At 32.6% G+C, this 13,802-nt stretch overlaps 1 protein-coding gene across 5 annotated transcripts in view; it reads left to right on the forward strand.

Annotated features, from left to right (window-relative positions):
• The window catches only part of PIBF1 (progesterone immunomodulatory binding factor 1), a 212,929-nt gene that overhangs the window by 140,952 nt on the left and 58,175 nt on the right, over positions 1-13,802 (forward strand). For 4 of the 5 annotated variants that reach the window (XR_012327715.1, XM_073795290.1, XM_073795291.1 and 1 more), the window contains one exon: positions 6,372-6,474. Coding sequence is in view for 4 of the 5 variants with exons in the window: in XM_073795290.1 (XP_073651391.1) it covers positions 6,372-6,474 (103 nt within the window). In the remaining variant the exon portion in view is untranslated. Of the gene's footprint in view, positions 1-6,371; positions 6,475-13,312; positions 13,401-13,802 lie in introns of all 5 variants that reach the window. The other variant, XM_073795293.1, reaches the window with a different exon arrangement.

A 13,802-nucleotide genomic window follows, 5' to 3' on the forward strand; every position in this document is an offset into this window, starting at 1 on the left:
CCTCAAAGTCAGCAACTACATCTTATTCTTGTTTATTCTCCATTGTCCCTACCTAGCATGGTGTAAGATACCTAGTAGAAATGTCTCTTCATCTGAGTATTTGAGGATTCAGAGCTGCTATCTGTTATTTTTACATGAATAGATTTAAACGTTTAGAGACATTACACACTAAGTAAGAAAAACAATTCATCTTAATTCTAATACTTTTGTAGAAACTTTGGCTCAGAGGGTAACGGCTCTTTACAGCTATCTAAAGTGATGTAAGATATAGACCATTTTATGAGAAGTAACAACAGGATGCTTAGAATTTAAGTTTCTTACTGGTTACACTGAACAGATCAAGGGTAGAAGACTACCAGATATCAAATTGTAGTTGGAATGGTTAATTCTGTTTAGTGAAGATGCAAGTATTTCTAAATTATGTATTACTTGAAAAAATCGGTTATAGTCCCATTCCATTCCCATTCTCCCCTGAGTCCCTCCTGAGGGTGACCTAGGATAATTTGTGATTTTCAGCATATCTCTGTTTTTGAGCATTATGTTGCCAAGGGAGGAATAGAAATGTAGTTTTGTGGGCAAGCGACTTTTTTATCAGTGGCAAATGATTGGTGAAATGCTAAAAACGGAAATTTGAAGGAGGAATTCCATTCTCTTCTCTATTTTATCATCTGATTCCTTCAAAAGAATCTTGGTCACAAGAAGAAAAAAGAATTTTTCTGTTGTAAGCTTTCTTTCTTTAGCCCCCAAATGCTGAGTTCTTCTAAAATTGAAAGCAATTATTACTATTATCTTACTATTTTTTTAAGAATTTCCAAAACAGATGTTGATTTCTTAATATTGAGATTGAAGATTTAAGGAACCACAACTGATTTATATTCTGAATAATCTTAACTGTCCAAATATTTCTAAAGATTTTATCACTGAGCTATCTATGTGCCTTGAACAAGTGCCTAATGGGCATGCTATTAATATCTCCTACCAGCTGGTGCCAGGCATTCTTCTCATGATGAACCAGAGGGTTATTTTGAGGAAGTGCTTCTGAGGTCATCTAAACTGAGTGAAGGGAAAGTAAGTCTAGATAGCCAAAGAGGACATTTATGCATTCCTTTGCACATTCATTCAAAAACTTCTATTGAGTGCCTGCTGTATGCACAAAATCGACCAATGGCAAAGAAGATCCCTGTTTAGGGTCTGATGCATTTCTGAAGTTTGCAAAGTCCATATTTGATTTCTTAATGGATATTTGTAAAGAAGTCAATGGCTTTGTGCTCTAAGTTTAATTTATTTAAGATGAAAGCAATATAACCTTCAAGAGAATCTATATTTAATTTGTCACATTTGAAATTAAAGCAATGGAAGCTTAAGGTGAATTATAAAGTAACTCAGTCATAATGGCAAATGAAATATTTGCATAATAAAGTTTTCATTATACATCAGCACATTTCAAAATATATTAAAATTTCAAAGGAACTTATTTCTCATCTGCTACACAATATATCCCATTCATACTAAATTTGATTTAAAATTTCATATATTCAACAACCAGAATTAAATATTTTAGGGTAACACTTAATTGGAGGGGATTTCTGATTATAAAAATAATATATGTTTATTTTAGAATATTAGGAAAATTACCAGTAATCCTACTGTCCAAAGATAGCCATTCAAAAATGTATACAGATACATATATTTTCTTATGTATTTAGGGTATTATTGTATGTAACTTAGAAATTTAATTTTTTATCTTATAATTTCACCCTGAACATTTTCTTATATCATTGAATATTCTTCAAAAAGGTAATTTTTAATGGTTATACACAACTTTAATTTTTAGGCCTTCTGTTTTTGAGTGCCATATTGCTGTTAGTAAATTGGATAGCCACTGAAAATTTTCACTAGTTACCTATTGCCACCCAATGTATATTATGAAATTAAAATGAGAAAATGGATGCAAAGAAGTTCACCACACAGTGAGTGCCTGGCGTAGAGTAGGTGTCCAATAAAAGTTTGTTATGTCAATTAATGTTTCTTAACATAAATAGATCACACAGTTGATTTTCGAGGTAAAGCCAATGTTCCAGAAACTTTAATGAGGCACAAGGTGAGTTTTCATTTAAAACAATTTTGTTTTAAAATTTTAATGAGACCTCTTGAAATAATTAGTGGAAACAACTCCTGGACATGAAACTAGTTTTAGATTCACTTTCTTTGATATTAATCAGTTTCTTAAGACATAGACCATAATGCTAGTTTCCAATAAAGAAGTAGCAAAACTAATTTTTCAAAATTAGTTTGAAAAATAACTTCCAAAAGTGTATCTTAAACACATTATAATTGTTAAAGAAGGTTACTCACATTTTGAATTTTCAGTAGAGATATGAACAGTAACTAAATATTGCATTAAGCTTTCTGGGACAAAGTTGTGGAAAGTTAAAAGGGCATATACAATTAAAGTCGCTTAAAATAAAAAAGGCTCTTCTTGACTAAACTTGAAAATCTGAAGTAATGTTTTTGTTTTGGTAGTGATTGTTTTGAAAATAGCAAACAAGATTTTCTAGTTGCATGTTTTGGTTATGCTCTTTAACCTGTAACACTAAATGGGTAACACCCAGGCACTAATGTGGCCTTAGTGTGTGCTTCTCTGTTCGTTTTGGCATATCTGAGTGTGGAGACTTTTCTGAAGGTTTTTAAACCTTTCAAATTGCAAGATTTACTGCATACTATTGATCTTTGTTTTAGTTTCTGTCTAGTTTTATAAAGAGCTTTAAGTTGAAACTTTCACAGTAGACTAATCTTTATAATAAAGGAAAAAATAAAGCAGAGGAAGCTTTTATTTTCCTAGCAAACTTTTGTGCATAATGAAATTTTGTTTTCATCTCCTTTATTCTCACATGTGTGAGTTCTCATTTTCCTCCTTAGAGAAAGTTTTGCTTATTTCATTTGGGTTGGTTTTAGAAACCTTTAAAAAGTTATTGCTAATCTACTCATGATCAACTTGAAAGTTTAAACCTATAGAAAAACTAGAAAAAAACTCATATAACTATAGGTAATCATAATGCACCACTATTTAGTCCTCAGTAACTGCCAAGAAAGCAGTCAGTGCAGGGAGCAACCTTGTGCTTTCTGAAGCTGAAATCGTTCTGGCCCATGTACCCTTTTCTTGAACCATTTTTCCATGCCATGCTAATTGAGACAGGACTCTGACCTGTTAAAACTGAAAAAGAGCAAAAAACCAAATGTTATTTCAGACCAAGTAACTAATTAGCAGGTAACTAAGTACCTACACTTATTTATTTGGAGTTTTGGTAATACTAAGAGAACCATCCAATATTGAAGGACTCAGGACAGAGCATCAGTCCTCCACTGTGCTCTGATATCTCAGATATAAATGGAGGTCGGCCATGTTCACACTGCCTGGGCTAGGCTACTATGAAACTATATGTGATAATCAGAAGTACTGACTGCCATTGACAAATCCAAGAGGATAACTTTTATTTTGAGTCAAGAGGTGCTGAGAGAGCTAAGATGTAACCCTTGGGGAAGTAATTTTACCAGATAAGAGGTGAAGTTTTAGTTTAAAATGCAAATACAAAACTATACTCTTGTGGTATTGGTTTCTAGTTGATGTAAAACTTAATGTTGGTGCAGGTAAAAATCACATGGCAGCTATATAATTACAAAGAAGAATTGTATGCTGTACGTACGTGTCCCAACAGAGAGCCTGTAAAAGCAGTGCTTTCTTGAGGAATTCAGTACTAAATAAATAAATAAATAACCAAACAAACAAACAAACTTTATCAGGAGTCATTTCCCCTAACTGTATCCATGGTTACTCATTATAAAAAAACTCATTAAAGATTTGTTTTCATAGTATGTACATTGTCGTTAAGGAGACATAAACTCAGCTAGTTGAGCAATTCTTCTTTTGTCTTGCTTTGAATTTCAGTTAAACTAAACTCCCCTCCTGTCTTCTGACTTCTAATATCCCAGATTTCTAAACAGAATCCACCTATAGCACCAAATCACTCAGCACAACAATGTGCCACATTTAAAAGTTTAGGAGGTTGAAATATGGAAGCGGTGAATTGGTATCTGTGACATTTGCCTTCTTCCCTTATAAACTTTATGCTCTTTTTTATTACTAGTTCAATGCTTAGATGCTGAGCATTAGTTGTACTTTAATATTGAGACTCTGCAACCTTGGAATATGGTTTGTAGCAATTTGAGCAAAATTCTAGCATTTGAGCAAAATTTACTTAAAATCAGTCAGGAAGGATTTAGTAAGTGCCCCTCTGTTCAGCACACACCACAGAGGGTAAGTCTTCATTTAAATTGTATCTGTTGGGGGAAAAAAAATGAACACCTGAAAGACTATCAAGAAATATCTAAAACCATATAATTTAGCACTGTATTCTGTGCCAGCCTATGTCAGTCAGAGGAATAGAGATCAGTGAAGGCTGGCCTGGTCAGAAATGGAGGAAGTGGACCTCGGAGAGAGCCTTCCAGAAAAAACTGGGCTCCCAATCAGTGGAATAACCTATCTTCTCCAGACTGGAGGACCAACAGAGGTACAGTGGAAGGAATATACAAAACATGTTTATGGGACATTAAGCAGAGTAGACATTAATGGAAAATAGGTTGGTTCTGTTGAGATTTTGGGAGGCCGTGATATTTTTAGGTAATTTAGATGTAGAATAGAGTTAACCACGTAGGTAAGATTTGAAGTGAATGGTAAAAGGACATAAACATCAATTTATTAAATAAGAAATACAAATGTCTGACAAATGTAGAGATGTTTAACCTCACAAATTTAATTTAAAATAAGATTCTATTGTTTATATGTAAAGTTAGCAAAACTTAAAGATTGATATTGCCCAGTGTTGGCTAGGGCATAAAGAAACAGGAGGTCTTGTATAAAGTTCATTCACTGAACAGTTTATTACTGAACAGATTATTATTGTACCAGGTATTCTCCAAGGCACTTAGAATACGTTAGAAAACAAATTTTAAAAAAATTTCTGTCATTGGAGAACTTTCATTCTAGTTCATAGGAACTAGATATATCAATCTAGTTCCAATCTAGTTCATAGGAACTGAGCCTAGATGCGTACCGCAAAAAAAAAAAAAAAAAAAAATGACTGACAGAAAACGGGACTGTGTCTTTTCCATCTCTGACTCCAACTGATTATTAAGGCAAAATCTTATGCCAGTTGAAAGGATAGGAATTTAGATATGAGCATATCTAAATAAGCTACCCAATTCACTGTATAACAAAAGAACTCATCTTTTTCATTTGGAATAACAAGTTCTTAGAAATAGATGTATAGGGTGACATTTAGCATTTTTTTTTCAGAGTTTTGTATGAATTCCTTTATCTGATGTTAGGAAATATTTGAAATACAATGGAATTATTTCTGTCCTATAATTTCTTTTAGAACAAAAATATTTTACTTCTTGTCATTGTAAAACATCTGCCTTCTCAGTTTCTACAGATTTTGCAATTCAGAGATTAATAGGTTAAGTCACATAGAATATGAAAATGTGATAAATATTAAATTTTTAAGTTTCTGGAATTACAGAGAGGGGCTTTGGAGCAACATCTGTTCTCAACATTATTAGCAGATTTTTTAAAGAATTATGCCCCAGTGGTTAGTAGGGATGATTTTATGATTCTTATAGCTAAACCTTTTTTTCTTAATTATGTCTTAAAAGTAGAATTGGGACATTTTACATTTAATGTGATTTAAAATACTAAAGATTACACTCAATACAATAAGTTGTGATCATCTTGTGATGATCACAGTGTGATCTTTTAGTGGTTTCTTTTAATACAGAATTGTTGCCTTTACTGTTAGACATCTGTCTCCACTTTTCAGACATCTTTTCCATCTCTTTTTTCAATAGAAAATCTATTCAGTTGTGTTTTGTATTATAAAATGCATTATGTTGTCTGAGGAAAACACTGATGCTGTTAGTTACTGTTTCAACTAATTGCCTTATTTGTTTGTAAATGGCAAATTTTTATAAAAATGAAGAAAAGCTGTGAATTGCTTTCTTGCGGTCTTTTCAAGCAAGTATCATAATGTAACTTTCCACTTTTATAGCAAGGGCTAGAAACTATTACTGTGATAATCAATATATCACAGTTACATTATTATGCAGATTTTTAATGTTACTTTCAAATTTTGAGTTGTTGGGATATTGGTCTTCCACTGTTGACACCTGAAAATATTATTCGACTCCATATTTTTCCTGTTAATATTTAAGTATTATTAGGAAATGGTTAGTTTTCAAGCACACAAACACATTTTGAGTATTTGAGATAGTATTCCTCTTTTGTAAGCATTAATTTTCTTATTCCATTCTCCTAGTGTCCATTTGGCAAGAAGAGTGCTTCAGTTAGAAAAACGAAACTCGATGGTTCTAAAAGACCTGGAACATCAAAAGAACCAAGTAACACAGCTTTCACAAGAGGTAAATAACCTAAATAAAAGAAACACATATAAAGAACCACAGTGTTCATTTTAATTCCTTGTTACTCCTTTATGTATTTTCTGAGCAGTTTTAAAATAAGCTGTTCGCTAGTATAAGATGATTTTACAAGCTATGAAACTAACTTAATGGTAAAGCCTTATAAAACAACTTAAAGTGTATGGCAAAACCTAAGATCAAAAGAGAGATTAAATGCCCAGACTAAATATAAATGCAGACTAGACAGACAAAGCTTTGATTTCTGCAAATATCAACTGGCAAAACAAGTTTGGCAAATTTTGGTAGCATTTTAAGTTTTTAACTAAAACCTCATTTTTAAAGTAGATTTCTTTTTGCCTTCTTTGATAAAAAATCACTTATCTATTAAACACACTTGACTTGGTATACACTTAAGCTCTCACAGTCTTTGGTATATGATAGTTCCCAAATTATACTTATTCTTTAAAAATCAGATTCATAATTATTTTTCTTAGCATTCTATTGTATCATTTAAAGAATATATATACATTTTATATAGTATTTCCAATCTTCTTATTTAATCACTATCTAATTACACTTTATATGCTTCTAAAATTCAAGTAATGAAACAATTCAAACCAAAGATGCTACCTCCCTAGGGTTCTTTATTTCCTGAGCTTCAGCATAACAAGTTTCTCTGTGTTAATATTTTGGATCTTATAATAAAGGAACTTTAAAGGCATATATTAAAGGCATATATTTAAAAGCATATATTAAAAATTATTAATACATACCATGTATTCTGCATTTGTTTTCCTACAGACCTATTCACATTTGTCTATTTGGTGCCTTCTATTTAATGTGCTTTTAATACTGTAACATTAGAAGGATCGTTATGCTCAAATTTCAAAAGACAAGAAATATATCATGTGATGCCAGTACCTGACTCAGAGTTAATGCTCAAGGTGGAAGCAGTGTTGTGCTGGCCACTGTTAACAACAGGCTGTCCAGGCAGGGGTGTGAGGGATGGTTCTAATTTGTAGCATTTGCTTATATCTGTGGCATAAATATTCCCACCATGACTAACTTCAGGCCTCCAACATAACATTACTAAACACGGAGTAGAGAAAAGATGCTCAGTAGCAAACATGATGTTTCCACCACACAGATATTGTACAATAGACATGTAAACTGAAGAGCATAGATAATAGTAAAATTAAAATTGTTGAGTTTTTGAGTATTTGGGGTTTTTTAATAAAATTTGTTTTATTAAAAATCTAAATAATTTTTAATAATAGTGATGTTTAACAACCAGCTCACAAAATTCCAAAAACTTTACCAGCCATCTCTCACAAACTGCTACAAGCCAGCTCCATTACTGGCTTGGAACTGGGTGGAACCATGGAAGGATATATAGATAAGTGAATTACTAAAGAAACAAATGAACCTCTGTTTGTTAATATATTCTAGATCCCTCGTGTTTGTTTTAATTTCAGAATAACCTATCAAAAATATTTCTCTTAAAAATATTAACATTCCTATAAACTTATACATATGTCTTTATATTGCTTTTCTTAAAAACCATCTTCCTGAGCACTTCAGTTAATGAAACAAGAATTTCTAAATGGGACACACCCCTATACAAATTGTAGGGGAGAAGCATAAGAAATTAAGTGTTCTGGTAATGAAGTATAATTAACTTTGTGTGAGGCAATTTTTTAGAAAGCTGTTGGCATATTAGAAAAAGATGTAAATATTGAAATATCTGTGATATGAAATGGTATGATACCTGGAATTTGCTTTAAAATGTTCCATGAAAAGGTGAGGGGAGCTCAATAGATAAAACAAGAATCTCAAAATGTTGATAATGATTGAAGCTTGGTGACAGGTACATATAGATTCATTATTCAGTTCTGTACTTTTGTGTGTGTTTGAAATTTTTTCGTAAGACATATGGAGAATCAGTACCCTAAATTAAAAGGTCTGTGCTGACTGTAGCATATAATTTTTCCCTTGAGATTGAAAAAAAAAGCGTTATAATTTGAAATATTCCATGGATTTTACTTTTGTCTGCCTCACAAAAATTGCTTGCTTAAATTGAAAAACAATGACATAAACTAATTAGCTGAAAGATGGTACTATTAGATTGCTTCTATACCAATAGACTATTCATGATAGATGGTGAAAAAAACAGAGAAGGAAAGTTTTTCAGAATCTGTATTTTTTTTGAGCAGGTTATATATTTAAACTAGCTTGGAGTTTTTGAGAATAATATGGAGATGAAACTCAAATGACTGATATTAGAATTAACAATAATTTATATGCTATTCAAAATATGTCTGAGATTATACATAAATGAATTGCCAAAATTAAAGTGCTAAAAAATATTCAAAATGAAAACAAATACTCCTTTTATAGCAGCTTTATTGAGTCATAATTGATATAAACTAAATTGCACAAATTTAAGCTGTACAATATAACTTTCGACACGTATAACCATGAAACAATCACCAAAATGAAGGTAATGAATGCATGCGTCACCGCCAAAGAGCCCCTTAGGAATCTCTCTCTCCCAGCCCTCTCCACCCGCAACCTTGTCCCCAAGCAACCACTGATATGCATTCTGTCACTGTAGATTAGTTTGCATTTCTTAGACTTTTATATAAATGGAATCAATATATACGTTATGTACATACATATACACACACACGCACACACGCACACACTACTTTTTTTAAGTCTTCTTTCATTCTGCAGAATTATTTCAAGATTTGTCCATAGTTCATTCCTTTTCATTGCTGAGTAACATTCCATTGTATGAATTTACAACAACTGTTCATCCATTCACCTGTTGGTAGATATTTTGGGTTATTTCCAGTTTTTATCTATTATAAATAAAGCTGATGTGAACATCCATGTACAGGTCTTTATATGAACATATGCTTCTGTTTCTCTGGGGTAAATACCTGGGAGTGAAATAGCTGGATCATATAGTAGGTATCTAATGTTTTAAGAAACTGCCAAACTGTTTTCCAAATGTTCGTATTATTTACTCTTTCCACCAACAGCCTATGAAAGTTCTAGTTCCTCTACATCCTTGCAAAGACTTGATATGGTCAGTCTTTTTAAGTTCAGCCATTCTAATGGGTGTGTAGTGGTATCTCATTGTAGTTTTAATTTGCATTTCCCTAATGATTCATAATTGTTGAACATCTTTTCATGTGCTTCTTTGCCCTTTGTTGTTTCTTATTGGGAGAAGTGTTCAAATTTTTTGCTCATTATATCAGATTGTTTTCTTATTATTGAGTTTTGAGAATTATTTGTATATTCTAGATACAAGTCTCTTATCAGCTATATGATTTGCAAATATTTTCTCCCCCTCCATGGCCTGTCTTCCCATTTCTTTAACAGTGTTTTTTGAAGAGCAGAAGTTTTTATCTTGTCCATTTTTTCAGTTCATTCTTTTTTGGACTGCGTTTTGGGTGTTGTATCTAAAATATCTTTACCTAACTCAGGGTCACAGTGTTTTTATATGTGTTTTCCTTTTTTTTTTTTTTTCTTGCGGTACGCGGGCCTCTCACTGTTGTGACCTCTCCCGTTGCGGAGCGCAGGCTCAGTGGCCATGGCTCACGGGTCCAGCCGCTCCGCGGCATGTGGGATCTTCCCGGACCGGGGCACGAACCCGTGTCCCCTGCATCGGCAGGCAGACTCTCAGCCACTGTGCCACCAGGGAAGCCCTGTGATCCATTTTTAACGTTTGTTAAGTGTGTGAGATATAGATTGAACTTCATTTATTTGCATATTAAAACCAAATTGTTCTAATATCGTTTGTTGAAAAAAGACCCTTGTTGAAAATCAGTTTAAAAATCTGTGTGAGTCTGTTTCTGGACTCTCTGTCTGTTCCAATTATCTCTTTGTCTTTCTTTATGACAGTACCACACCATCTTGATTACTGTAGCTTTATAATGTCTTGAAATTAGGTGGCACTGGTCCTCCAACTCTGTTCAGGTTCAAAGCTTTTTGGCTATTCTGTGTCCTTTTCATTTCCATATGAATTCTATAATCATTTTTACAAAAAAAAAAAAGCTCTCTGTGATTTTGATTGGGATTGCATTGAGTCTGTGGATGAAATGAGGAAAATTGGCATCTTAATAATATGAATATTATGACCATGAACCCATTATATCTTTCCATTTATTTAGATCTTCTTTAATTTCTCTTAGTGGTGTTATTTTTTAGTTTTTATTTTAAAGTTTCACATCTTTTGACTAGTGTTAACAGGGTATGTGTTTTTCCATCCTTTAACTTTTAACTTGTTTATGTCTTACAGTTGTCTTATAGGCAGCATATATAATTGTATCTTGCTTTTTTATCCAGTCTGACAAAATACAACTTTTAACTGGAGTTTGGAGAACGTTTACATTTAATGTGTTTATTGTTATGGTTATTTTTAAGTCTGTTATCTTGCTATTTGTTTTTTATTTGTCCTAGCTATCCTTCCCCCCTCCCTTTTATTTCCTTGCCCTCTTTTGGATTAACTGAATATTTTTTATCACTTTATCTCACTTTATCTCATTGTTGGCTGATTGGCAGTAGCTCTTTGTTATTATAGTGGTTGCTTGAGATTATACTATATACATCTTTAACTTATCACCACCCAGTTTCATGTCATACTTTACTACCCCATGCATAGATTAAAAACTGTACCATAATACGTACTTTCCTATGTCCCCACCCAGCCTTTGTGCGCCCATTGTCACATATTCTATTTATACATGTATAAGCCTCACATTAAATTGCTATCATTTTTACTTTATCTTTTAAAGAAGTATAATAATATGAAGAAAATGTATTACATTTAACCAAATAGTTACCATGACCTGTGTTCTTTATTCCTTTGTGTAAATCCAAATTTCTACCTGGCATCACATTGCTTCTGATTCATCTACTTCTTTTAACAATACTTATAGAGCAGGTCTGCTGGTGATGAGTTCTTTTCACTTCTGTATGTTACAAAAAGTTATTTTACCTTTTTGTTGTTTGGTTTTTTCTCTTTTTTTTTTTTTTACATTTCTATCCATTCTTAACAAAAGTAAAGATTAAAACATGTTTCTCTTGTTATGCTACTATGGCCAAATAGACTGAAAGGGTTCACTCTTTTTTATTGGAGTAAAATTCACCATTTTAACCATTTTAAATTGTACAATTCAGTGGCTTTTGTTGTGTTTGTAATGTACAACCATCATCACTATTTAGTTAGAGAACATTCCCATCACCCAGAAGGAAACCCTGTACACACTAAGCACTCACTCCCCAGTCTCCTCTCCCTCCAGCCCCTGGAAACCACTTATGTGCTTTCTGTCTCTATGGATTTGCCTGTTCTACATACTTCATATAAATGGAATCATACAATATGTGACCTTTTGTGTCTGGCTTCTCCCATTTAGTGTAATGTTTTCAAGGTTCATTCATGTTGCACCATCTGTCAGTACTTTATCCCTTTTTATGACTGAATAATATTCCATTGTACAAATATATCACATTTTGTTCATCAGTTAATGGACATTTATTGTTTCCATCATTTGGTTACTGTACATAGTGCTACTATGAGCATTCATGTACAATTTTTTTGTTTGTTTGAACATGTGTTTTCAGTTCTTATGGGTATATACCTAAGTAGTAGAATTGTTGGATCACACAATAACTTCTGTTTAACTTTTTGAGGAACCACGAAACTTTTTCACAGCAACTGCACCATTTTACATTCCCATCAGCAATGTCCAGGGTTCCAATTTCTCACATCCTCGCCAATGCTCATTTTTCATTTTTTTGTGTTTTTCTAAATTCTAGCCATCCTAGTGGCTGTGAAGTGGTGTCTTGTAGTGATTTCTACTTGCATTAACCTTATAACTAATGATGTTAAGCATTGTTTTGTGTTCTTATTGGCCATTTGTATATCTTCTTTGGAGAAATGTCTGCTGAAGTTCTTTGCCTATTTTTAAATTGAGTTGTTTGTCTTTTTGTTGTTGAGTCATAAGAGTTCATTATATATTCTGGATATTAAATCCTTTTAGCTATATGATTTTCAGATATTTTCTCTCGTTCTGTGAGCTGTCTTTTACTTTCTTGTTAGTTCATTCAATCACAAAAGTTTTTAATTTTGATGAAGTTGAAGTTATCTGTCTTTTCTTAAGTTTCGTGGCCTTCACCTTTGGGAGTTTTTGTTTGTTTTGCAACTTGAATTTTTATTTTTGCTTTTTTCATTTTACTTTTTAATTATTTTTAATAAAAATTGTATATGTTTAAGGTGTACAACATGATGATACATATAATGATTACGACAGTCAAGATAATTAACATACCTATCTCTTCACATACTTACCTTGTGTGTGTGTGTGTGTGTGTGTGTGTGTGTGTGGTGTGAGCATCTCACTATAATGTACTATACATAATACTGTATAATACTGTGTATAATGTATAATACTATACGTGAGGTAGTAAAATATGACATGAAACTGGATGGTGGTAAGTTAAAGATATATGTAGTATAATCTCAAGCACCTGAAGTCTACTCTTGTAGCAGATTTCCAGATATATCACATTTTGTTTATCCATTCATCCCTTGATGGCCATTTGGGTCATTTCCATCTTTTGGCTGTGAATAGTGCTGCTATGAACATTTGAGGACAACCACCCTATACTTAACTACCTATTTTAATTTTTTTTTGAGTATACACCTAAGAATTGCTGGGTTCATCTTTGTTTTGTTTGTTTGTTTGTTTTCATCTTTGTTTTTGAGAGATATTTTTCCTAGGTAAAGAATTCAAGGTTGACTTTTTTTCCCTCTCTCTCTCTTTTTCAGTACTTGAAAGATGTTGCTCCACTCTCGTCTAGTTTACATTGTTTTTACCAAGAAATATGCTGTCATCTGTACCTTTGTTCCTCTCTAGGTAATGTGTCTTATTTTTCTAGCTGCTTTAAGATTTTCTTTTTTTCACTAGCTTTAAGCAATTTGATTAAGATGTGGCTTGCTGTTGTTTTCTTCATGTTTCTTGTGGTTGAGATTTGTCAAACTTCTTTTCTCCGTAAGATCATCAAATTTGGAAATGTTTCAGCCGTTCTTTCTTCAAATGTTTTTTCTGTCCTACCCTCTCTCATCCCTTTGGAGACTCCATTACACATATATTTGGCTGCTTGAAGTTGTCCTACAGTAGAACAAACGATGTTCTGTTCAATTTTTGCAGCCTGTTTTTTTTTTCCTTTCCTTTTGAATAGTTTCTCTAACTAAGTCTTCAATTCCACTAAGTTTTTCTTCTCCAATATGTAATCTGCTGTTAATCCAGTCCACTATG

Source organism: Tursiops truncatus, chromosome 18 (assembly GCF_011762595.2).
Source record: "Tursiops truncatus isolate mTurTru1 chromosome 18, mTurTru1.mat.Y, whole genome shotgun sequence".
NCBI classification, from domain to species: domain Eukaryota; kingdom Metazoa; phylum Chordata; class Mammalia; order Artiodactyla; family Delphinidae; genus Tursiops; species Tursiops truncatus.